At 39.9% G+C, this 27,360-nt stretch overlaps 1 protein-coding gene across 2 annotated transcripts in view; it reads right to left on the bottom strand.

Moving 5' to 3' along the window:
* Positions 1–406: 406 nt before the first annotated feature.
* The window catches only part of ebf1a (EBF transcription factor 1a), a 106,016-nt gene continuing 79,062 nt past the window's right edge, over positions 407–27,360 (bottom strand). The window contains exons 11-17 of one of the 2 annotated variants that reach the window (XM_046849933.1): positions 21,393–21,481; positions 14,839–14,904; positions 13,821–13,998; positions 12,931–13,110; positions 11,619–11,813; positions 10,826–10,897; positions 407–6,223 (exon numbers count right to left, since the gene is read on the bottom strand). In XM_046849933.1, coding sequence (XP_046705889.1) covers positions 10,827–10,897; positions 11,619–11,813; positions 12,931–13,110; positions 13,821–13,998; positions 14,839–14,904; positions 21,393–21,481 — 779 coding nt within the window. In that variant the 3' untranslated portion in view covers positions 407–6,223; position 10,826. The remainder of the gene's footprint in view (positions 6,224–10,825; positions 10,898–11,618; positions 11,814–12,930; positions 13,111–13,820; positions 13,999–14,838; positions 14,905–21,392; positions 21,482–27,360) is intronic. The other variant, XM_046849934.1, reaches the window with a different exon arrangement.

Raw genomic sequence — 27,360 nt, forward strand, 5'->3', positions numbered from 1 at the left:
GGTCAAGTTCAGCAAAAAAGCTGCCGATGACTTTTACAAGTTAATTACAACAGGATGGTGTTGAACCAGTTACGCAAAGAAAAAAGGATAACATTTTTGCTGATGACTGCAAATGCAAATGATGAGTCAATTAATTGCAACATGCAGATTAATTAATAAATTTAGGAGCCCATCATTAACATTAGGGCACATTGTTATATTGTATCATAATAATACTGTAATGAATTAGACTAATTAAAATGTGTTTATTTAAGAGGATTCAGTATTAGCATTAATGTATGCTGAAGAACACTGAGGGTCACTTGAATGTAACAAAGCATAGTAGACAATAGTTTGGGAGTCCATTTATACATGTTTCAAACAAGCATTATTCGAACCAAGAAAAGGATACTTGCAAGATCACAGACAAGAAGTAACTTTAATTAAATATTGTGAATTTTAAAAGTTATTTTACAGCCGTCATCCAAAAAAATGATAACAATCTATACAGTAGTTTTTGTCAACAAAACTGCTCAGTGTGAATCTATTCAAAGACATGAAAAAAAAACAAAAACAAAAAAAACACAAACAAAAAAAAAAAAAGAGAAAAGAATAGAGAAAAAGAAATAATGGGAACCAGCTTTTTTGGTTTGAGTGTTGTTTTATATAGAATGCTTGTTGCTTCATCAGCTGACCATCCTGATCCTGATCATTACGATGGAAAAAATTTACAAAGAGTTCATTGTAGGACAGCCATATAGTTATAATTAATGTGAAAGAAAATGTTTGTTTCACTCTTACGGAGTGAGAATGTGATAGAAGAGCTCAAACGCTGCTCTGTCATCAGTGGCTTCAATCACAAAACACACACACACACATGCACACACACGCACACACGCGCACGCACACACGCAGACACAGAAAAACTCAACTCAACATTGGTTCATTAAAAGCCATATTCTCTGTTTGATGGTAACACACAGTACAGAAAACAACACTTTATTCTCCTCACAAAGGTCCATGCACTTTACAGCCTAAACACTTAGGGCTCTGTTGGCAATATTGTTCCAACAAGCAGTTTGGCTGGCAGAAGAAAGCGAGTTAACGGCGAAGCAGACAGAGTTAGTGCAAGAGCCTGAGAGGCAACATGTTGTGCTCTGACATTCAGACCTCTCACTCCAAAGGGAGAAATGTGTCAGTGCTACTTACTGGAGCACTAAGATAGCATCACACACACACACACACACACACACACACACACACACACACACACACACACACACACAGACACGCAGCAAAGTGTGCTACCATCTGTAGAGTTGCACCATTAGATCGGCACTATGTACGCTAAATGTGAACTTCTGGCTTAAACGCTATGGCTTTTTAGGGTCCCCCCTCACACACTCAAAAACACGAATGAAATTAAAAAGGCAGTTTTTGTTTTAAATTAATAATAAAGTGCACCCTATTTACCCTTTGCAAAATACATACACAATACACAAAAAAATATGAATCATACAGTCTCTCCAGACACAACATCAGTTTCCACATTATCCTTCATAACAATCCCCCCCCCACCCCCAACAAAACCCTTAATTTACCATTTCCCTGCTTTGTGTAGCAGGGTCTTATTAACAGTATTTATGTAAAACTGCCCAATTTGTGCTTTTTTTGATGTCTTAAAACTGCCCCATTAGAAAGTCGATGGCATTGTTTAATGGTGGTGATGGGACTGTGCAAGTGATTGTATGCTTATTAGTTTGCATTGTTAAGGCATCTTAACTGCTGGTACTGGTAAAGTGAAAAGACTAGGACAGAAAATATACAGATATACAAGCAGGCATAAATAATTGTCAAATAAAATAAAAAAATAGAGAAGCATAGGAAAGTAAATGCAAAAGAGAAAGAAAGTATTTTCATATTTCAAAAAAATTCCCCTCTGGTTTCAACACACAAAATGGAACTGTCACTCTCAGGAGAGAAGAGCCCATGCATATTATTAGTTTAACAGTATCAACTTCTGTAAGCCTCAACAAGAAAAAAAGGTATAGATTTATATATTCATTATATATATATATGTATATATATATATATATATATATTTTAAAAAATCTACACTACTAAATGCTATCAGAATTAGATGCTACTTTTCCATACATTAAAAAAATCCAAAAATGAAACAAATTCTTTTAACTTACAAATTATACAAAAATAGACAATGGATTTTTTTGTTTATGAATGTAACTTAAAAATGAGAGCATGGCAAACATGAAAAAAGTTAATAAAACAATCTATGAAGTTCATACATAAAAAAAAAAAAGTACAAAGACTATGGTGGCGAATATGACGGCACATGATCACATAAACGTACACGGGCGAATCAAATGAGGGGAGAAAAGCAATGTACAAACTTTAAATTCATGTAAATTAACATTCTACAGAACCAGTAATTAGTTAGATTCATGTAAGTCTCCTGTTCCTTTTCTTTCCTATAGTAGGTGAGAGGATTAGATCAGATTTGAGGACAGATCACTGATGATACTAAATTGAAAAGCTGCCATAAGACATTTGAATATATAAATATATGTAACACTTTTGCAAAAAATGTATGCATATTTACAAAATAATTGCAAAATAGAAAGAGCTGATTAAAATATTTATTAGACTGAATGTGTAACTCTTTTTTTAAAGAGGAGCACTGTAACTAAATTTCAGCATCCTCTGTTCATTTACTTCACGATTGTATTATTCAGCCAGAACAGGTGCACACTCTTTGCTCCTGCCTCCCTTCATTTGATCCTTCACAGCAAAGATGACACATGGAGAAAAAGTAAGAATCACAGGCTTGTGGTATTTTGCTCTTTTTCCATTTGAATGAAACCAACAACCGCTCAAATTCAAACTTAAATAAACTGAGTTCACTTTCAGGAACTCGAGCTGGGTCGAAACACTTTGGAAACACGCCTGGGTATAATAATAATGATAATAATAATGTGTGTAATCAGTCAAAAATTGGACGCTGGCTGTCACCGGTGGGGTGATGTCATGACCAGAAAGTATAAAGCATATCAAGTGAAGGCAGCGGGAGCTTCTGTTTGTTCACGAAGCGCTCTGTGTGTATGTGTTGAAATGTCTGTCAATTGTTCGTCATAAAAAAAAAAATATATATATATATATATTTCACCCTTCACCCTGGGAGCGAAACACGCTAGTCGGTTCTCGAACCGTCTGCATGTCAATGCCATCGCTCCGCTCCTGAGAGCTTGCACTCCTCACGGTTCTGCCCCCGCTCTCGCTGAGGCGGAGCAGCACGCTAGTTCCTGGGGCTAGCAAATGGACCTTGCAGAGGGTTTCAAGACGGGCTCGTCTCTTTCTTCAACCTTACCTGCTTGGTCCAGCAGTTGCTCACTGGCTCGGAAGCACACCGTTCGCCGGTTTCTGCCTCCTACGATGAGAGCATTAGCTCCGCCTCTCTTCCTCTGAAGGAAGGGGGGCGCTTTGCGAGTTAGGATCGAGGAGCTATGGAGTTGGGGGGCGGAGCTAGGTCGGGTTTCTCTGCACATTCTGTGCATGATCTGCGCATATTGTGGTGCTTATTGTGCCACACACATTCTGCTCGCATTTCTACCGGTCACGGGTATGGAGCGATGCTGTGGGCTGAAGAGATGCTTGCGAGCAATCTCTCTCCCGGGATTGCCTCCTCCCTCATGACCCCGACATTACCCACGAAAACACTGCGTAATACGTCAACGCTCGTGGGTAAGGCTTATGTCTCGGCAGGTCAAGCCGCTGCATCCCTGCACACCATGGTGGTCCTATAAGGCGTTTCAGGCTGAACTGCTGCACTAACTGAATGTGGGAGGTGCCCTGGGTGGCCAGTTCCCTAACCCTCACCTAGCCTTCAGAGCCACTAAAGAGACTGCTGGGGCTGCTCGACAAAGAGGCACATCTGGCTCACTCTCTCAAAAATTTCTGGACTGCTTGATGCCCCACTCACTCCTTCAGGAGTAAGAAACCGCCGGCAGTGTTCCAGCAATACCTCCCATGCCTCTCTCATCCCATGCCTCTCTCAATCCAGCATCGTTGTGGTCTAGGAGATCTCGCCACCCCTAGAGTCTTCTTAGGGCACTGCCCTGGCTCTAGGCACACCGGAGGTCAGTCTCGAAAGACTAATACCCCTAAGGCACTTTCTGGCAGCTTGGAAAGCTCTTCCAGATGTGTCAGATGTGGGTCCTGCTCACTGTAGAGCGAGGCTATTCAATTCAGTTCGGGTCTCCTCCGCCCCGTCTTCACGGGATTCTTCCCACCCTGGTGGAAAGCCAGCAGGCTCTGGTCATGGAACAGGAAGTAAACACTCTCCTGATGAAGGAGGCCATCAAAGTGGTCCCTCCATCAGAACGAGAGTCCAGGTTCTACAGCCGGTACTATATAGTTCATATGCAAAAAGGACGTAGGGTTGCGTCCTATCTTAGATCTACATCAGCTGAACCGCTCTCTCATGAGACTCAGGTTCAAGAGGCTGACCCTCAAGCAGGTTGTGCTTCAAATCAGATCTGAGGACTGGTTCATCACGGTAGATTTAAAGGATGCCTACTTTAATGTATTTATCCTACCTTCTTACAGGAAGTTCCTGACGTTCACTTTCGGGGCCGAAGCTGCCTAGAGATGCTGGCCGTGCAACTGAAGCATTTCCTCTTACACCTCTCGTCACCACGTGTTGGTCTTTACAGACAATACTGCAGTGATCTCCTACATCAACCATCAAGGAGGTCTGCGTTCGTGCCCCCTATTTAGGTTGGCGCACCAGATCCTCCTTTGTGCCCAGGGGAAACTCCTCTCTTTGAGAGCAGTTCACATCCCGGGCCAGTTGAACGAGGCAGCAGATACCCTGTCGAGGCAGGGGTTGAGACCCAGGGAACGGCCTAGGTTTGGGAGATCTGTTCGCGTCTCGAGAGACATTGCACTGTCCACTCTGGTTCTCCCTTACCCCTCCAGCCCCACTGGGGCTGGACGCCATGGATCAGGCATGGCTGAGGCTGTGTCTGTACACCTTTCCCCCTTCGCACTGCCTCCAGTGAGAGGGTTTGCCTGGATGCATGAGAGATTCCTCTGAGGAGGGATCTCCTTTCCCAGCTTGGGGTGCCATATTTCAACCCCGTCCGGAGCTGTGGAGGCTGTGTCTGTGGCCCCTGAGGGCCTATCTGTAACTGATTACACACATTATTTCAGAGCGTGAACACTCGGGCGTGTTCTCAAAGCATTTGGATTCAGCGTCTCATTTCCTCAGGGAACTAGGGTTACATACGTAACCTAGAGACATTTTCTTATTGGTTATCGTGCCTTAGACATTCTTCAGGACATATAAAAAAAAATAAAAAATAAAAAATAAAAAGGTAGAATAGCAGAGCAACCCATAACATACTCTGTCTTTTTTGTACTACATATTCTGGCACTGATGAGCAGCAAATTATTTTTGTACAAATATAAATATGGATTCATTAAAAAAGAAAAAAAACCTTTTCCTCAAGCACTCCTCTCTTGGAGCAGGATGTGGGTCTGGGATCTTCACAGTGGGCCAGAAGGCTAATAGAAATCAGCTCATGACTGCTTTTGTTTTTAAGTGTTTTGTCCATAAAGACATAATCAAATCAGCATGTACCTGGACAACCAATACAAAAGTTTACTGAATATGGCGGTAAAAACAAACAAACAAACAAACAAACAAACAAAAACATAAAAGCAACGTGTATGGCAAACTTCATTTGTTTGGCCGTGGACTAGCGCCATGATAAAGAGTTCATTTTCATTTTGTTTGTACAGAAAACACCTGTTTACACAGTTGTTCAGTATTAGAAACTTCTTAAACATCTCAAAAACATAAAACATAAATTCACCTGTGAGACAGAACTGCGATTTTCCCCTCACTGCTATACAACAGGAACATTATAGATGAAACTTTCATAGTGTCATATGTGTATGGTACAGTCTGTATAAAACGCATATAATGTTCACTTCAAAATGACCGAGTTTTAAAAATGAATTTAGAAAAAAAGCAAACCGACACCCCATACTTTCCCCTTCATTTCAAATTCCTTGTAAAAAGGCCTGAGTTTTCAAAGTTGGGGTTTATCTTTTCTTTTCCTTGTCCTCATGGAGACAGGGAGACCATCAGGTCCAGGAGCATTAACTGATCATCAGCAGCCCAGGAGCCACTACATGGGTGGAACAATCATCCCTGTGATCGCTGTTCAGAAGAGAGAAAGAGAGAGAGAGAGAGAGAGAGAGAGAGAGAGAGAGAGAGAGAGAGAGAGAGAGAGAGAGAGCCTTTAGGTTAAGTAACAACTTACTTTGTTTCGAATTCAAAAACACATCCAAATAAAAGCAGGTCTGGCATCTGGAATGCACACGCTGTTAAAATGGAATGAACAAACTGAAATCACTAAGCCCCAAATTTATTTTGGTCTAGCTTCCAACTGTTGCACTGATTGATTATAAAATAGATATTGTGCAATAATTATTTGTTACTATGTGGAGGAAATATGATACAAGGAAAATGGAACAAAATCTGAGAAGCAGAAGGAAAGACAGTTAAATTGCAGGCACATACTGTAGCATGCATGCAAACTGGCAAGAAAAAAAATCAACCAAAGAAAAAACCAAAGGGAATGAAAAAAAAAAACAAGAGATAACAGAAGGAGAACATGTAAAGGAGTGAATTATAATGAAAAGCAGTTTTAGAGTCCTGCTTGCTCTTTCCTTTCACATTGACACTTTATGTGATTATTTGATTCGTTGTGTATATTCTCTATGTTTAATTAGAGTCAATTGTCAAGAAAAAAAATATGTCAGTTTAATGGTTGTAAATCAGTTCCTCCCCTCCATCAGGGACCCATTATGTGAACAATTCATCTACACAATTAGTGATAAGACTATAGGACAACCTCTGTGCCTGAGCAATGATTGAGAGTGCTGTAGAGCGCATTAAATAATGCCTGTCTCCCAGAAGGACCTAGCTGCTTAGGGCTAGAGGAGACTAGTATTGTATTCCGATAGCCAAAAGACAACACTCTCGCTAGGTTTATGTGCTGGAAAAAAAAAAAACGCTCAGTACTCTAAAATTCACTGCAGGAAATGTTTTTTGGAAACAGTATTCAACTGCTTAGAATAAAGTGAATAAGACAGATTATGGCCTAGTCCTTGTCCCCTGGGACTAGACTGCATTTGCTGTTCATTTATCCATTCCTGTGACAAATAACAAACAAACCTGGCAACCAATAAATAAACAAATATCGTAAATTCATATTCTCAGTGTCATTAGCTCGCCTGCGTGCATAAATAGCTTTAGCGCAAACAGCATGTGTTCCTCACAGGTCTAAGAGTCTCATAAAGCTGATAATTGTAAGTAATACAGGCAAACAAGTGGCATACATTTTGAAGTAGAGAAGAGAGGGAGAATGTAGAGCTCTCCACATGAAAGATAATTTCCTTACCTCTCTACCCTCTAAAGACCTCAACAACACTGGAGATTTTTCATACACCATTTTGGCGCCCTATTGATCGCCGCTCCATACACTGCACTAATTCCCAGGCTATTACTGGAGTGTCTCATGCTTGCTCAGAAGAAGGGTTGGGAGAATGAACTGCGGCTCATCAGGGTCATAGGTGCTCTACACACTGAGAGGAAGCACTCACTCCACCATGATAAGTACTGTCTGCCTATTAGACTCAATTACTTTTATACTGAACTCTGAACACAGACTATGAGACCACACTGAGTGAAAGCTTAAGAATGATTAGTTCCTGCCTATACTTAAACTGGGGGCAAAGATACATCAAAATGTATTTTAAAATAAGATACCAAATACCTTAACTTTAAGCATATCAAAATAGAAAATACAGCAGCCACACCATGTATCAAAATAAACTATTTCATTTTTGTATTTTAAAAATACTAAAAAATACTTTTACATGGGAGCATGAAATTTCTTCGCAAACCTTCCATCAATTGGCCTATTTGATCCCCTTCACCATTACACTGACTCAGTTGATTAAGCAAACAATGTTTAATACTAACAGCTTTTCTCTGGCATGCAATAAATCTGACGTATGCAACCAGCTAGCGGATCAAATATTCACATACATTTCACTTTGATCTCCCTGATGAAGGTTAGTTTTAAAGTACAGTTTAATGTTTAACAATTTGAGAATGTCTGTATATTGTATCTTAATTTAGTTACTTGGTGTTTCGTAACAAAGGGCTACTTTGCAAAAGCAACACTGACTCAATGACAAACAAGTCATTCATAAGAAAACAACTGATTAACTGTAACTGTATTCATAGCAACTTTTTTTTCATCGTTGAGCAGCTCCTTCAGTGACAGACTGTTACATCCTAAGTGTCTGAAGGAGCGTTACAGAAGGTCTTTTCTCCCTGCTGCTATTAGACTTTACAATCAAAGCTGCTCCCAGTAAACCAGTCATCATAATACACACTGTTATTACTGTTTAACTTTTTAATAATACTACCTGTCTGCAATATTACCTGCAATACATGCAATACCACCTGTGTTCAACACTACCTGCAATACATACTTTTTTCCTTATTTGTATTTATACATTGTGTGGTGTATATACTGTATACTATAGTATGTGTCTATTCTTTTATATATTTGCATTTATATATATTTTTTTCTTTGCTGCTGTAACAAAGAGATTTCCCCACTGTGGGACGAATAAAGGTATATCTTATCTTATCTTGTCTTATCTTATCTTATCTTATCTTATCTTATCTTATCTTATCTTATCTTATCTTATCTTATCTTATCTTATCTTATCTTATCTATTTCCAAACTAGTTAATCATTAATCATCATTCAGGCAGTCATTCAAGCAATAGTATGCTAAATCCTGATCCTACTAAACAGCAACTTCAATTAGGGTACAATATTTAGCAATATTAATTTATTAATCACTGGATACCTATTTAAATGCTGACAGCCTGCATGTTTCTTCCCTTCACCACCTTCTTCCACATCAATTTCCTGATCTCGACAAGTCTGTGCAAACTACTGAGTAGGCATTAATCAGAGGCCACATTTTTATGATCATCATGTAGACTTCTTACAAAGTATTTTACAATATTTTAAATCTACAAAAATACAAAACTATCAAATACAATTTTAAAAATACAATCAAATACAACTATTTTATGTTTAAAATACGTATTTGAAATACGTGTCATAAATGCTGCCCATCCCTGCTCTACTTAAGTCTTGCTGTCTTTCTCCTAATTATCATCTATAGTAAATTTATTGGGTCTGTCATTTGCCTTTGTGCATAATTTTCACTTTGATTAGATAGAGTATAGAATATATCACCTTTTAATTTTGCCTGGAAATGTATGTTAGTGAAAAAAAAAAAGATCAATAATAAATAATAATCCACTTTGTTAATGTTTATTGTACCCCATAAATCTGTAGCACACCTCCAGATGATGCAAAACAATGAAAGCATCATTAAAAGATGACTTTCACTGATTGGCCAACACATTCGCACCCCACATCGTCACATATCGACGCACCCCACATCGTCACATATCGACGCTGTGGATGTTGCGTCCGACGGCGTCCACATCCGACGCCGAGGGTACCCCTTCGCCGCTTTTCAACGCATCGACGGAAACCCTTCGTTGCTTTTCGACGCAGATGGACGGGACCCCATTTGCGGGTTACGGTTAGGGTTTGGGTTAGGGTTAGGGTTCGAGTTAGGGTCAGGGTTAGGGTTTGGGTTAGGGTTAGGGTTAGGGTTAGGGTTAGGGTTACGGTCATCTTCAGAATTTTATGAAATTTTAAAATTAGTCCTATACACTTATTATGATAGATAATAAATTATTAAGTGTATAGGACAGCGATCTGCATTGAAAAGCGGCACAGGGGCTCCCATCCATCTCGTCGGCGGCGAAGGGTTTCCGTCCTGTCGTCGAAAATCGACGCGAAGAGGGTACCTCGGCGCCGGATGTGGACGCCATGACGCAACATCCACAGCGTCGATATGTGACGATGTGGGGTGAGAATGCCCTGGATTGGCTGCATGATGCTACAGTGTTTATTACCGCCAGCTAACATTCGGGTTTTATACAATTATGTGTCTTTTTCTTATGACCGCTGGTGGTGTTGTTGTGGTCAGTTTCACAAACATCTAAAATATCACTCTATAAAATGTTTGTTAACAAATAATTTAATGTAGGTCCAAAAAAATAAAAAATGTTAGTTTAATAAATGTATATTTTATTAGGATTTGAAAGAAAGGAAGGGCTAATCTGTACTCTCTCATTGTGAGTTTCAGGCTTTTTCAGATCAGTATCCTCTGTGGCTATTAACAAATGAAACACATAAAAATCTCATTTCAATTGTGCTTCCCCCTATTTGTGTCATTAAGACAATTAGCTTTGTAAATAATCTGCAACACATCCACAAATTGATCCGAAAAACACATTACATAGTTCATTATTTAGGAGTTAAAATTAAGAAATTAGGGTTGAGTGTGCAATGAATCTAGCATCAATGATGCTCCAAGAGGTACACTAGGTTCATGAAACTATGATGACAAAAATAAGACTATAAAAAACTGTCAACAGACTTAGGAAGCAGTACAAATGAAGCTACAAAGAGGTGCAGAAAACAGGAAACAGAAAGAGGAAATTAAACACACATGGCATGCTCTCAGTGACCCAGCAGTGAAGAGGGGCATGAACAGAGATGATGAGGAGGGTGCAAAGTAGGCTGAAATGACGGCCGGCTAATGGACTGAGGGAGGGAAAGACAGCAAGAGGTAGAGATGTCACATACTTCAGGAGAAGGCCAGTCCCTGCAGGGAGCTGGCTGTGGAATACTTGCTAGAGTCCACAAAAGACTGATCTACTGGAAGCAGGGAGAGGGAGAAGGGTCACAGGAAGGATGGAGGTTTGGGGGTGGGGGTTGGGGGAGGAAAAAGAACAGTGTTATTTTCATGTGTTGAGAGAAAGAGAGTGAAAGAGAGAGAGAGAGAGAGGGGGTTACAATCAGATCACAGATCAGTAGGTTAGTACAAGACAATACTAATGTAGTATTTTTTTAAGTTACATTGTAGGTTATACCACTGGGAATCTGACTTGATATGGCAATGGATAATTTGAAAATTTAGTGCAATATATGTAGTGAAATAAAAAGTACATCAAATTGATATTAACACTCAAGTGCAATCGTTTTTGGTTTTATTATTATTATTATTATTATTTACAAGTGTATTAAAAGAATTCTTGACTCAAAGAATAGAATAATGAAGATATACAAAGCTTTTTCCTATACAGTAAAACCCTATTGTACGAGCAACTAATAGTACGAGCAAACAGAGATATGAGCGACCTTTTTTTAAAGTGCAGAAATAAGCGATCGAATGAGGTCTCGGAGTGGATTAAATCACTTTTACATTCATTCTTATGGGGAAAATCAGTTGGAACGTACGAGCAAATGGACCTACGAGCTATTTTCAAGAACGAATTATGCTCGTACAACAGGGTTTTACTTTATATATTCATCATATTTTACACATTTACATTGTGCTTTGCTTTGTGTGTTTTGCAGCACCTGGCACTGCCCTTACCTTGAAGACCGTTGCCATTGGCACTGGTGCAGGTGGGAGGTGGCGAGGCCTGGGGACGCACCACTGGGGCAAAAGCACTCTTCTGTTTAACCGCTGACACCATGTTAGCCGGCGAGAAAGAGAATATGCCTGAGGAGCTGCTGCAGTTTGAGGGCAGGCTGGTAGATGAGGCCATGGTGGGACTGGAGGGCACGACTTCAGAGAAAAGTAAGTGAGGTAGAGAGGAAAACAGATGGGTGGATTGTAAGAAAATGCCTTATAGCCCTACATCATACAGACAACAGTGAGAAACTGAGACACACTTTACACCCAGGATAATAAGCATATGATCACTGAATTATCTCATATAATGGTTACATACATATAGTTGTTACAAGACTTTAATATAGTAATTAAAATAATACTAGCTCTAAAGACCAAATGCCTTGAAAAGATGTGATATAATATAAACCTGGCCCCTCCTCTGGCCTATCACTATTTTTTCCTGCTTGTAATACACTAAGAGCATTTTCCTTCAGTACTTTTACAGGCACAGAAGTGTTTCAGCTTGCGTCTAAAATGATCTTCAGCCTTTATTATTGTTACTATATACTATGATTACATTTTTATGACCCTTTCCCAAGTTAAGTCTCTTGATAATGTCATAATTCGTTTATGAAGGCCTTTCAAATCAATTAATGAAAAGTGGAGCCTCTGAAGTCTGCCCTCCCACATTGATTGAGAGTGTCTGTGCAGAGTCACCGAGCCTGTTAAAATACTTGTTAACATGTCCGAATCAAAGCCTCGAAATTGAATTGCTTCTTCTGCAATTAGTTTATTGATTTAATTAAGACTCTTTAATTTAGAAGCCAAGGTAGAAGATTGGTGTTATACGAATGGCTGGACATTATGGTTGAATGTGCTCCAGAAAGGGAAGGGTGTACATTCATCTCCGCTCGTACAGACCTATACACAGAGTAATAGCTTTATCTATTGCTTTATCACAGCCATCTCTAATGGGGGCTGAGTATTTCACCATTAGAGCGTTACTGTTTGTTTCACACACCAATTTTAAAGGCTTCATAGAAATGTCCTGTCTTTGAGTTGAATCTCTTTAAGGTTAAGTGACGTCCAGTAACAAAGTAACAAAGGCTTTTGTTACACACAAAAGAAATGTCCTGTGTATAAACCACAGCTACAAAAACATGATATCCTGATCAGTACTTTTGTTTCGAGGGTCAGTGTTTAAAGCAAATCAAACGCATACAGTACATACAGCATTTATAAATGAACTCTGTTTTGGAGCTGGATGAGAGAGGTGGGCTGTACTCACTGGCATATGGTGAATTGGCAGCTGAGCCATTTAGGAAGTTGGGCGATCCTCCTAGCGTGGTCATGCCATTGTTACCATATCCGTTCATACTCGTGCTCACGGTACTGTAGCTGCTCTGCTGGGGTGTTGTGCTGGGCACATAACCATGAGGAGACACACTGCTTGTGTTCCGACTGAAACCTGACACACACACACACACACACACACACACACACACACACACACACACACACACACACATATATTGAAATTGCTGTTTGATTTGGAAACAGCAATACTTTGTCTATTCTCAGGTTTCCTTCTCTCCTAACATTGGCTCAAATCTTCATTACTTTCAAACCTAGATTCCTACAGATTCCTCTGGATTTCCCCTGTCACTGAGGCCTATGTTCTACAGGAACTGCTGTATAAATTTTTTCTCGAGTCTATATTTCCCCCAATTCTGTCAATAAAAAGGTCAAGACCAATAAAAATCGTGTATGGAGTGTGGGAGGAGGTACAGAGGAAAAGGGGGACATGGGCTATAAATATACATCAATGCATTATACGCTGACATGGGTGAAAGCAGCAGGAAGTTCTTGCTCCAGGAGTCTCCCGCTGTCTGCTACAAAAGGCAGCACACATCGTGACTCTGCTCGCAACACTTTCATCCTACGCCTGATAGATTACCGCTGACTTAACACAAATCACTCACTGTCACGGAAGGAGCAAAGGGAGCCGACAAATTCAGAGAGCAGAGCACACGCTTTTCCTTCTGGTTACAGCTGTCTCACCAATCTAATGCAACATCCCTGGCTCTGAGCTAAAATATCTTGGTCCTGTGTTTGTTTCGGACTTAAAGCTTAAATTGGCTACTCAATTGAGAGAAGATTGCGGGTGGTTCCTCTTACCCTGATTGGCTCCCTGTGTAGATTCAGAGACGTTGACAGCAAGCTGCCCATGGAAAGAGTTGACACCCATCATGCCAGTGTGCACAGAGCTGTTTGCCAGACCAGAGAGCTGATTGTGGGAGCGTGGTACATTGTAGAGTGCCTCTGCAATGTCAGCTGCCCTCTTCAGAATGATCTCCTGTCATGAACAACATGTCACATCACGGACAATCACAAACACTGACATCAAGGTTAAACTAAACAGAACAAGCTGCATGAATATCATATCTTTGCAATATCATATATATTATATTGTGAGAAAAAAAAGCCTAAAGCTGTAATGTGTGGTCTAGTGTGTATGTCTGTGTGACTTCATCTGCAGACACTAATGAGGGACCGGCTGAAAAAGATTATGAGGAATACATTTATCAGACATTTTTTGCATGCTCTAAAAAGCTGTGTTTCTTGGTAGGGTGAGCACAAAGCATCACAAATAAACAGCAGGGGATCTGGCACGCTTCACGGAACATACATCTCTCACAATTTACCCCCACAATTGAGTCCTTATGAGATATTTGTATGGTAAATGACAAGGGATAAAGATTTGTGGGAAAGGTGAGGCAGAGAGGAAAGAGGTTCCTCTGAGACAGACATGGCCAGAGGCAGACCCCCATTCACTATCTAAATAATTCAGCAGCCCTGCACTTTCAGCACTCAACCCTGCAATCGATGACCTGCCTTGCAGGAGTGGCCAACTGTTCCTCTGCAGGGAGGAGGCCCCTTGAGCTCTTTCAACCATCGATAGAGAAGTTTCAAAGAGTTATGTTGATGTGTACGCAAAGATCGACTTTTTAGTGGGGACTAGGGAAATACATTGTGACATGATACACTGTCCTTATAACTTTCATCTGTCCTCTGAATTCAGCATGATTGTGAAAAGTACATCATGTTTAAAGATGGCTACTTTTTTTCTTCTGTATTTTGCTTTGTTCTGCTTTATTTTCTGGTGCTTTGTATTTTTTAGGAGGAGGCCACTCACCTGATTATTGTGAGGCATTCCGTACAGAGCTTCTACAAGATCTGCTGCTCTCTTCAGAATCACTTCCTAATGAGAAAATAAACAAACAAAAAACAATAGTTATGCTCTGTATTTATGGTGATATCTGCTGTTTTACTATAAACATAATTTTTTAACTACCTAAAACGCTATAAATGCTTAATATTAGATCTAAGCAAAGAAAGAAAGAAAGAAAGAAAGAAAGAAAAAGAAAGAAAGAAAGAAAGAAAGAAAGAAAGAAAGAAAGAAAGAAAGAAAGAAAGAAAGAAAGAAAGAAAGAAAGAAAAAAGGAGTCTAAATCAGAGATAAGGTTGTATGTCATATAGGTTTGTTCACTTCTTCTTGCCCAATACTACATTCACTTAAACATGTAATCAACATATAAAGCTCTCTAGATTTTATATTAAGGGTCTTATATGTTTCTTTTTCTGCCTGCAATCCAACCAATGCTTGTGTCCCCATCTGTATGTGTGTCCCATGAGCATGAGTCATCCATTTAATACAATGTACCTCATAACACACTTACTGTAGAGCAGCCCACATTTCTCATCCAATACTAATATAGTCTATTATATGTATAATACATGTATACAAATAGACAGTGAAACAGATGAATGCATGCTTGTAGAGGTAAATAAATGCCCTCTTGCCTTGGAGGGGATGGATGTGTACATATAACACCCTTCTCTTGTAGGTAATTGAGTCTCAGCTCCTCAACCAGAAGCCTATTTATTACCATACCTTCCCACACATTAAACATTTATTTACTGTGTTCTTTACTCTGTATTCATTTTCTTTCTCCTCTCTCCCGCTTCCTTCCATCTCTCTCCTCTTCATTTTTTTCCCCTCATAGGCGAAGTAGGCGCCTGGAGCTCCCGTGGAACCCTTTTTAAAAGTTAATGTGCCGGGGCTGAGGAAATGTGCTTGGGGCACGACAACCAGAAAATTGCTCTCACCCTCAGTGTGTAACCCTCGCTGTGAACGAGCCCCCGAGCATGTGTGCCCGCCCGCTAGCTGACATATTGCCTTTCAATCAGATCCTGTCTCTGCTGCCACCCCCACAACATGCAGGCACGATCATGACGAGGGGGTCAGCGAAGCAATAAAGATTTTTAGTGTGCTGTCCGAGGTGCTAAATTCACTCAATAATGGGTGTGCTGGCACTGCGTTAACCCCTCGTTAGGGATGCTTGGGTGGGGGGGAGGGCCTGGCCCAGGTGATTGAAGGAGGCGCAGGGGGCCTGGGGAGGCCTAAAGTGCTGCTTTTGTATGGATGCCCATCTTGGTAGCCTGCTTTTCTTTCTAGATTTGCTGCACTCTCTGTGGCAGTGCTTTCTCAGGTAAGGGGAGGAACATAAGAGATGGGAGGCATTAAGTCACAGCTGGATCCGCTGCATCATCCAGACTGTGCTATCTATCCTACTCCTCATTCTACAGTATGTACCTATGCTTTCCTGTTACCCTCTACCTTTCTTGTCGATGTATAACGGGGTTGTATCCATTTTCCATCATTACAATAGTGGGTGAGGGGATCTGTTGAGAGTCCAAATTTAATAAGGAAGAAGCCAAAAGTTGGTCCAGATAAACAAATAAATGCTATTATCAGTGGGCTGTGTGTGGTGGCCCTGTGTCTGGAAGCAGAGCCCATTTCCTGGGTGAGCAGAAGGGTTTCCAGTAAAGGCTGAGAGCTGAGAGCTGAAAGCGGTAAACAGGAAAGAAACCTGATCCTAGATCTGTGTGTCTGCTCGCCTGCCTATCATTCAGAGCCATCATTATCCTGACGATGCCCTACTTCCTGCTCTGCACTAAACTCTCTAGCCATGCTAAAGCATGAAAGACCTACAGTTAAAAAGCATCAGCCCAGAACCATGTTGGAGTGATGCCCTTTCAGCTAAGAAAATGTTTTTTTATACCTACATGTAAGCTACTGTACAAACACACACGCGCACACACAGTACACAGAGTATAGTAGGTAAACAACCCTCAGGCATTGTGTTTTGGTAATGCATGATATGAGGCTCAGCCTCGGCATTGAAACCAACCTACGTATTACTGCACTCTGGACTTCAAATCTGCTCCTGTGTGTAAAATGATGATGGCTGGTAATAAGATATATGCCCAACAGAGAAAGTATTGCTGAAAAGATGAAATAATGGCCAGATCATATCAGGAATGTTAACGCACCACAGTTTGTACTTTTATACTTTTACAAGAGAGCTAGGCCTGAAAGCAAAAATAGAAACAAAAACAAATAAGCAAAAAATATTTGTATGTATTGTTAAAAGGGAAACATTCCACTATAAAAAATCTCTGACTTTTCTCATCATATAACAGAACCAAAGTAATTAAAATAATACTTCAACAGTCAACTGAAATAAAGGTGAAAGAAAGTGAAACACTAATTTTGGCAAAATTCAGCAACATACAGTAACATTCTGAAAAGGGGTTGATAGTAACACAGGCTCTGTTTGGTTGTTATTGTAAATGGTGACCACACCATTGTGTTATATCAGCCTGTTTACACTCATCTGAGCTTCTGTTGATTAAAACCTCTCATACTGCAAGCTATTTATTACAGTAACAATGAACAGATTGATTTCCCTTAACCTCTAATTCACTGCTATTCACATAACACAAATAGGTAGCGGTAACAATGACAGCTTATTTATTGAACCATGTGTAGATTTATTTTTAACCAAAAAAAAAATTATTTTATAGAAAGTCTGGTCCCTTAGTGACAGGGAGGATTATAGTGCAGTCATGGCAATGTAACATGAACATGGTTTTAAAATGTCCTGAATAGTGACACTATGATGTATGAAAGCAATTAGGAACAGTATATTTGTGCCACATAATTTCTAGCTGCAGAAACGAGATTTCTTAATCATTTGTTACAACATCCAAAGGTTAGAGCGGTTTAATTAACCATTTATTAATTCTGTATAAACATATTAATAATTATGTGCAGCATAACTAGGTAAGCAGAGAATGCCACTTTAAAAAGGTTTATTTATAGAATACGGCTTTAACCCAGACTATGCACCACAGTGAACAATGTCCCAAACTATCACATATGAAATAGTGCAGAATTCTTAGCCATGCCATGTGGATAAAACTGATGCAGTCCACAGTGTCTTTCTGATCAAACTCTATGTATTAATATGCAGATTAATAGTATAGAAATCAGCTGCAGAGCATTTATATTCTTTATATCCCTTGTCTCGTCTTTCCTTTCACATTACCAACCTGTCAATTTCTGTCCATCACAAATATCAGTCCCTTTACTCTTTAACCATTCCAAGTCTCTTGCATAATTCATATTCTGTCTCTACAGACTTAAAAGGTTACTTTTTGAAAGTCAATAACAACCTGTCGGCCTGCATCTGAACAGCAAGCAAGTGACGACTATATCCGCCGAACACACAAACATTTCAGATCTACTTCAGTTGTCTCAAAATGTAATGGTAAAATAAAATGTACACTTGCGCATTAACATCTACATATTTTAACAGTCACTTGGATTAAAATAATATAAGCACACACATTCTGACCTAGTGCAGTATTTGTCTTGATTCGCCAATGAAGCATAAAGAAGGAAAACACTGCGGAGGGGGACGACTGATTCATCAGAGCACAGATTAAATTGTAGGCTCTTTAAAGGTGGCCAAGAGGGGATCAGGTGGATGTGAAGTGACAGAGAAAATAGGAGGAACAAACACTGACTGGAGAGAGGGAGCGGGAAAAACAAGTCCACAGACTGGCCACACTGGACCCCAGCCAATCTCATCGACCGGAGCTGTGTCTCTGGATCCAGACGCAAATGCTCACTAAGCAATTAGGGGCTGTTCCCTCAAATGTCTGTCTCTCTAATTATTATGCACACAATTCTTGATAACATGCTACTCTGAATCCGTTGTTCAATATTAAAAATAATGCTAAATTAAACAATTCATCTGTCTGAATGTGCTCATGGTGTTGGTGCCTCTTATTAATGTTTAACTAAAAATTTAACTGAGTTCTTAAAATAACATCCTTGATACTCATAAAAATACTTAGGCTCTGCTGACTTATACCACAATTTTTAGGGGCTTGCCTAACATGTCCACAAATTTGGCAGAGAATTGAGGGAGACAAGTTAGACTGCCTTGTTCCCTGCTTGCCCCTCACCTGTGATTTAGTCTAGCGGTTGAGAGAAGTGCCGTCAACAAACTGTTATTACCTCAATAAAGGGTAAAATCGATAGTGCAGAAATGAGCAGCCAGGCCCAGCGGCCGATGCTGTTAATATCTGGCTGGGAGTGTTAAAGGGAGCAGAGGACAAACTGAGCGAGAGAGTGAGAGAGGCGTAGACAGAAGTAGAGGATTAAAACCTCCACCACTCACAGAAATTGAGGGTAAAAATCCATCTGCACACATCAACCCTGTCACCACAATTTACCAGACATGTAGAGCCATGCAGAGAAATGATTTCTCATTTAACTTCCCCTGTGTGCTAGCTAGTCTCTTCTTTTCTTCACTTACTCTCTCTCTCTCTCTCTCTCTCTCTCTCTCTCTCTCTCTCTCTCTCTCTCTCTTTCTCGCTCTCTCTCTCTCCCTCTCTCTCTCCTCTCGCTTTCTCTCCTTTTACTCCAGCTGCTTCTTCCCCCTTGTGGTGACTCAATTACTGTTGGTTGAGCAATAATAAAGTGTGGGCGGCAGTGGCTTCGATCGCATGACCCAGGTGAAGGCAGCCCAGGACAGCTGACTTCACCATGATGGATCACCCGGATCCCTTTCTTTCTCTCCCTGCTGCTCTCCCTTGGTTACCCTCTCTCTCTTTTCTGCTCCCCATCCTCCCCCACCACACAGCCTCCCTTTTCTCATACCTCTCTGTGAAAGCTTGTAAAGAGCTAAAACTGAGGACATTTGCACTATGATTTTACACTATTTTGGTTTAAATTAATCAAAATATACAAAACCTAACATACACTAACTTTGTGTTTGGTGCTTACCTCAAATGTGCTTTTGGCTACACCTTCACCTACACCTACACCTACACCTACAACCGATATATATATGTAATCAAGCCAACATAGAAAGCTGCATCCTCTGGGACTTCCCCAACACCTGACTTGGTAGTTGCCGTGCAGTGGAAGGCAGTTGGGTATTTTTTTCCTACTCATCTCATTCACATGTGCCCATGCTGCAGGTGCACAGCTGCTCATTGCTTGGTGGCTGTCCAACCATATTCATTAGAACTGCAAGGGAGTCTGTTAAAAATATGGCATGCCGTTAAGTCTGTTCTCCAGGGAGGAGCAAAGGCAGTTTTTCTGACCTGCTCCCCTCTTGATGAACACAGTGGGAAAGGTGTGATGGCTCGCCCCACCTGGGACCCGACTAATGCATTCAAATTCATCACTGGCCCAGTGAAATGAGCCCAGGCCAAGCCGAGGTTAAAACCACATCGATCACACGTGAACAGCAGAGTCAGTCTGTCAGAAATGAACCAGGCTGCTGTTAACATGACAGACAGAAAGAATGATCATGAACTCCTTTCTTAGATTAAGCATAGAAATGAATTTAGCTCTGGTAACTTGAATGTCTTCTATTCAGAAGGGTCAGTAAGTTTAATAGATGGTGGCATAGGTGTTTATAGATGACTGTGTGTGTGTGTGTGTGTGTGTGTGTGTGTGTGTGTGTATGTGGAAGGTATGCTGACAATGTTCATGTGGTGAATTAGGGACAGAGATCAAACACAACAGCCCTATTTAGCCCCGCTAACAGTGGCTGTACATCTGTCTTCTCCAAGCCAGCTGGGGAATGGCAACTAGGAGGGCGATATGTGAGGAGAGAACAGCAATGGTGTTGAGCAGCTTTTGGTCTCCACAAACTATCCAACATAACACTGCATCACATTCTGTAACATGGGTGAAGACAGACCACAGTAGCTTTAATGAAGTTCCATCCTAAACCAGGATTTTGGACTGATGTATTGTGCACTGACCTCAGTCAAATTACAGGTATAATAGATGCAGTGGCTGTGGGACAATGAATACCAATAGCCCACTTCTAATATGGGAAAGACTTATATAACAGTACAAGGTCAACCCTGAACTGACTGCAAAAGAGCATGACCAGCCAGCCATAATTACTCTTTTTTAGTCTATTAAGTGCTGCAGCTCACATGGGGCTCAGGGGTATAGAACACGTAGAAGATAAAGTACTGTTTATTTATCACTCCCAAAGGATTCATTAACATCTCTTTAAGTGGCACGAGAATAGAGGAGGAAGTAAACACTACTGGATCTTTCCAGTTCATTCCAAATCTGGCCTCACCTGGGAAGTGTGTGTTTTTCTGTAGAGGAACAATTTTACAATTGTAAAAGCCTTCAATTTAGGGTTATTAAAGATCAAAGAAAGATGAATAGCATTGCTAGATCAAGCAATGTATTTGAATATTACAGAGAATAACAAGAACATGATTACAGTGAAAGCTATGGAAGTTAATGCAGCAGAATACTAAATATTAGAGGATGAGCGGTAATAAACTGAAACTGACCTTTGGCAAGCGTTCTGGATCACCTGGATGTCTGGGGATGACCTTCTGTAACCGCTGGAAGCCATAATCAATTGTGGGCTCATTTAGTGCTGAAAAAAAATATATATATTGTGACCTAAAATTTCACATCCATCCATTAACTACTTTTTATACTGTGCCAAATGAACACAATGATTGTTCTTTACATTTTTCTATTGTCCAAAATAAACATGCAAAAGAAAAATATGTCAAAGCCATAAATACAATGTCAAATGAGGAATGGTCCCAAACAACCAAGCAGAAAAACAGCAAGTACTGCCAGGCAGCACTTTATGAATAAAACAGGACTCCAGGAATCAATGTGTACGCCTTCTAACAGTTCATTCTGCTCCCTCTGCAGCAGCTCACACACAGCATTCTATATCAGACATCAGCCTTCGCAAATGAAGCCCCCCACGATGGTTATGTAAAACTGTGCACATGCTGTTTAGGATAACAGGACTCTCTCTCTCTCTCTCTCTCTCACACACACACACACACACACAAACAAACACACACACAAACAAACACACACAGAGCTCTGCTGATGCTATGATATGACAGAATTTCACCAATTTTTTCTCACTTTTAAGACTTTTATTATTAATAATAAAAAACACTAGGTTTTTCGAAGTCATATCTTGTTAATACCTTCACATTTCTCTGCCTTCCCTGAATTCCATCACTGGTTGCTTGTTAGCAGTTGTTCTTTTTAATATATTTCTTGGTTGTCAAGGGCTGTGTAATAAAAATTGTGTTGAAATGACATTCAAACTACTGCTCAGTGCTGTGGTGTACAAACTCAACTAGCTGTTGGACATGTCTGTTTCATATCACTGGCTATTAATTTGGTCATAAGTAGTATTTATATTTATACATATTTGCACTTTGTTACCATTCATAACATTGTGGTAATAAAGAAGTAGTATATTTTAGGTTAGAATTATGCTGTACCTTAGCATAACTAAAATCTATGCTTGTACTTTTACTCCATTATATTTCCATAAACAATTTTCTATTTTACCCTTCCTCAAGTGCTCACTACAAATCATCCCAGGTTATTTGCCTAGAAACAAGAAGAAACAAAGTAGCTCACATTTTGGCACTTCGCTCAAAGATAACAAGTAAATGTCTGCCAACAACCACTAAATTCTGCTCCACACAGGTTAATACATGCTGATTTTTGAAGGAGGATGGCTCTTAATAAATCTCACTCCTGTTCAATACATGCACTGTTAATCTGCAACAATATTTGTAGGTCCAATAATTCAGTTAAAGCTTTGATTTCTGTGAGGCAATACTTCAGGATTACAAGATTACAGTCTTCATAGATTTAGGAACAGCTTTATGAACTCATGCTGAGAACACAGCAATAAGGCAATATTTAAAAAGGAACGTGATCCGGGCGATAGAACCAAACATCCTGCATGGTCAGACCACACGGGCCTTGATGCACTGTTTTTCTAACCTTTCTGGACTGAGGGCTACTTTTGCACTGACACAATAGGCCTTTCTTCAATGATCAGCCTGCTATGCTTGCTTATGTGTTTGTCTATTGTGCTGCTCAATGCAGATCCTCTGAGGCCACACTGACACAGAGCCCCCTTGTTTAAAAAAAGAAAAGAAGAAAGAATGCAGTTTACTATTAAAAGTAAAGGAAGGGATGAGAAGAGTGATGAAATTCTAGGAAAAGCTAAAGGCTAACCACATTCAAATTAGTTTGGTGATTAGTATTTGCTGTCATGTAATATATGACACCTATTCATTCTGAATGCAGCATGTATCACTTAGCAAAGTGACAAAACTCACATAGGAACACCTTGCCTTAAAAAAACAAACAAAAAAACAAACAAAATACATAATTGGGGACTTTATTGCTAGGAAATCTTTGAAAATGACTGTTTCTTTATTTTTTAATTCCCACTAATAGGTCTTTTGGAAAGCACTAAATAAAATGTTGTCTGCATTACAGAGCAATCTGATGTTTTCTCATTTGTTTTACTCACATGGTAATGTGCATTGAACAGAGGCATGTAAGGGGCATGTTGATAATGAAGGAAATATATTTGTGGGTGCTGATTATAGGTGTCATAACATTTTATTAAATGGGCTGAAAATTGGCTGACAAAACTATATTGTAAAAGTGAAATAATAAAAAATAGGATTTATGTAACTGTCATAATAAAGCAATGCTTCATCATAGCGTTACATTCATTTATTTAGTTATGTATTTATTTATTTATTACTTATTTTAGATGCCTTAAGCATCAACTCAAAGATAAGAAGAGGGAGCATTAATAGCAGTGTGTAACCTAGAATATTTAGCCTGCATTAGATTGCATTCTGATAAAGAAAGAAGTGAGACAGAGTGAATGTGGATAATGAAGCACTTCTTTCTGACTCTGTTGGCCACCCTTATGTATAGCAGTATAGACCACCCATCTAGACATTTCCTAAGGTACCATACTCTCAACTCTCAAGCTCTCTTTAACCTCCAAAGCTAAAAGGACAGACCGAGGACAGCTTTTCCATTCAGTGGAGTGTAGTCTGAATCCTGATCATCACTCCTCATTACAGTGCAGGAAGACCTCCAAGCAGCAGGTGGGAGCTAACACTTAATGGGTATTAAAGTGGAGTGAACAAATGGCTCTCCACCTAGATCAAGTTCCTGTTCCTAGATAGCTGTGGGAGTCTGAATTCAACACACCTGATACAGATAATAAACTATTTCTTTGGCTAGACTGAGAAGTGCAGAATTAGGTTTGGAATAAAACTCTACAGGAGAGCTGCTTAGGTTCAGTTCTAGAAAAAACAAGTTTGAAGGCTTGGAAGCAGAGTGCACCTTTAAAATGGATCTGCAGTAATAACTTTTCTTAAATACAGCACCATAACAGTGGCTAACAATAGCCACAGTGTGTAACCCTGATTGAACCCCAGCATTAAGAAAAGTGACATAAATCATGACACCACCAAATCTCATAGCTGCTTGTTCGGGTACATGACTGACTGAGTGTTTAAAAAAGGAGCTGCATAAAAAAAAACTGTTAAAACAATCCATGTCCCATGATGGAAAGCAGAGCACAGCTATCGTCTAGGGGAAGGAAAACAAAAACAGCCGAATGTGACAGAATGATGCAAAGCCACCCTAAGGCTGATAATACATCATATCTAAATAGACTTCCTGTAATTAAGCATCGTGGAGGTTCAAGTCAAGGATTAGGAAGTGTGGTCAGGAATCAGAATGTGGCAGGCCCTGGGTGGGCCATACACTGTATGAGAGTTAACATCCAGCAAGAATGGAGGAATAAATTAATAATGCTATATGAATAAGGAAAGAGGCTGAGTAAATTTCTAAGTTATGAGTTCAGGGCAGGTTTATGATATATGGGGAAAACCAAAGCAAACACTGTACTCAGAGATGGGAAGTAATGAAGTACAAATACCTCGTTACTCTACTTAAGTAAAGGATGTGTGTACTTTTGCCATCTCTGACTGTACTAAAAAAAATGTAATTTCACATCCAGCCCTAAACCAACACAGTGCAATATTTGTTAGGACCATGTCTAGTTTGCTTAGCTAAGTTACCTTTTCAAACATGTATAAAAGAGCTAGCCTGGGCCTTGTGAAACATCTCCAGAGATAGAATGAGTAATGAAGTGTACATGCAAAGTGTGTGAGACGCAGTACTAAGTGTAGCTACATCTCCTTTAAGAGGATATAATGAGGCAGGACGCTGGCACTACTGAAGGAGGCGTTTTCATGTGCTGATATATGGATGGATGGGGGAGATCTCTAAACTGTACTCTACTGCCCTCTCAGACATCTTCACATGTTTACTCCCCCTCATTTCTATTGATTTCCACATTCTGTACAATCTCCTCACCAGCAAGGCTGATAATGCAATCTTACTGAGAACAGGGAGCAAGGAGAGAGAGAGAGAGAGAGAGAGAGAGAGAGAGAGAGAGAGAGAGAGAGAGAGAGAGCTGAGAAATGACTTGAGCATATATTGAATGGTAAAAAAAAGAAGTGAAAAATGGTGATCTCATTTGGCACCCCTCATATCACACCCAAAATGATATTAATGAACACACTTTTTAAAAACACAGTCAACAATATCATAAAAAGGGTAGAAAATATTGACAAGCAGTGACAACATATTATATTTAAGCAACCCAAACAAAGCCAATGTCCCAGTAGACCATCCCAGTAGACCAGATAGAGAAACCACACTCTCAGTGGGGGTCTGGTTTTTTAAGGTTCCTCTGCATTCCTCTGCAAAGAGACCAGTTTTCCACAAACGGCACTGGAGAACATTCTTTGTCTGTGTCCTTGTTTATTTTCATACATTCAAATAAAGAAAATGAAATGCATATTGTTCATTTTCCTTTAGGCACAATACATAGACTGTGGACCAAAATAAAAAATATCTGCGATATTGGATATTAACCAACATACATGGGAGACTGGCTTTCATCGCAGTATCAGTCTCACTTCTCTGGTTTCACTCGTCAGAGAGGGGGATAATAAAGTTATGTGTGATGTCATAAATAATAACTCTAACATTGAAACCAAATCTTCTCAATCAATATAGAAGAGAATATCCTGGGTATACTATACTGTCTCATTATGTTTACACAATGTAATCAATATAAGCAAATATAATGCCGGTGCTTACTGGTGCCGGTGCCATGATGATCTTCAAATTGAATTTTCTGCCACCTGACCTGACAAAGTGGTGAGGGACAAAGCTGTTTCCTTGGACCAAAGGTACAGACATATTAACTGTCTGAGATGGCCACTTTGGAAATCGGAATGGGAGAAACATATGAACAATAAATATATAAATGAACATGAACCACAGCTTGAAGGATTGTGTGCAATCACACAGATCAATGCTCATTGAAATTTCATGAAGGCACAGCCAGATCGCTTCATATTTCACAATAATAACGAGAGGCCTGCAGGGATAGATTGACAAGGGAGGTGAAGCTCAGCCTAAAAGATAACCTGAATAAGTCTGTCAGGGCTGGACGGGCAAACCATTAACGTTTTATTAAAATCAAATCAATTTACAAATCTCTCAGAGACATCATCCATACCTACTCTAAAACTAAGGATTCTTCTTAAAACATTTGCAACAATGTAGTTCTTATGACTAACTACTTGTTCTGAGTTGTGAACTGAATCAGGTGACCAGACGTAGACCTGCTCCAGCTGTATCCCTGATTGACAGAACAGAGAGGCATGCTGGGTAATTGGTCTTTAGCGGAACCTTTTAACAGGCACTTGTGGGCTTTGTACAGAGCTGTTAATGTCAGGGTGGTAATGTTATCTCTTTTCTCTCTCTCTCTGTTCCCAAGAGCTCTCTCTCAGGTGTGATCTCATACACTGTGGATAGGAATCAATAGGCGCAGTGGCAGAGTGTTCGATGCCTGCCTGAATTATTGCTTCATTTTTCTCCCTATATAGATGAGGCCTGTTTTTCCCCAGCCCACCTCACACAGGGATCAATATCTTACAATCTCATTTTTATCCATTTTTCCATAAAACCAGTGATTGCGTTTATGTGGACAAACCGACAAACTAAATAAAGTATGGCTTTAAGAAAGCGGAAAATGTATAGTAGGAGCCTATGGCCATAAAATGGATGACTTGTTTTCCTTGATCCTGAGAGGTGGCTGCTGTGAGGCAAATGCATTTGTGTGAAATGGCCCACTGAAGACTTTATGCTGTAAAGCAAACCGATTTCACTATATCTTTATGGTGACAATTTTCACATGTCAAGAATCAGCAATTTAGTTGGAACAGTTACCACTGATCAAAGAGCATGGCACCATTTCTCAGTTGAATTTAAGAGCCTTACTCAAAATCGAACTTGACCAATCACTCAATACCTATGAAAAATAATATTGCTGGCTGAACACACTGGCTAATTATCTATAAATTTTGT

Source organism: Silurus meridionalis, chromosome 5, assembly GCF_014805685.1.
Source record: "Silurus meridionalis isolate SWU-2019-XX chromosome 5, ASM1480568v1, whole genome shotgun sequence".
In the NCBI taxonomy this organism is placed as follows: domain Eukaryota; kingdom Metazoa; phylum Chordata; class Actinopteri; order Siluriformes; family Siluridae; genus Silurus; species Silurus meridionalis.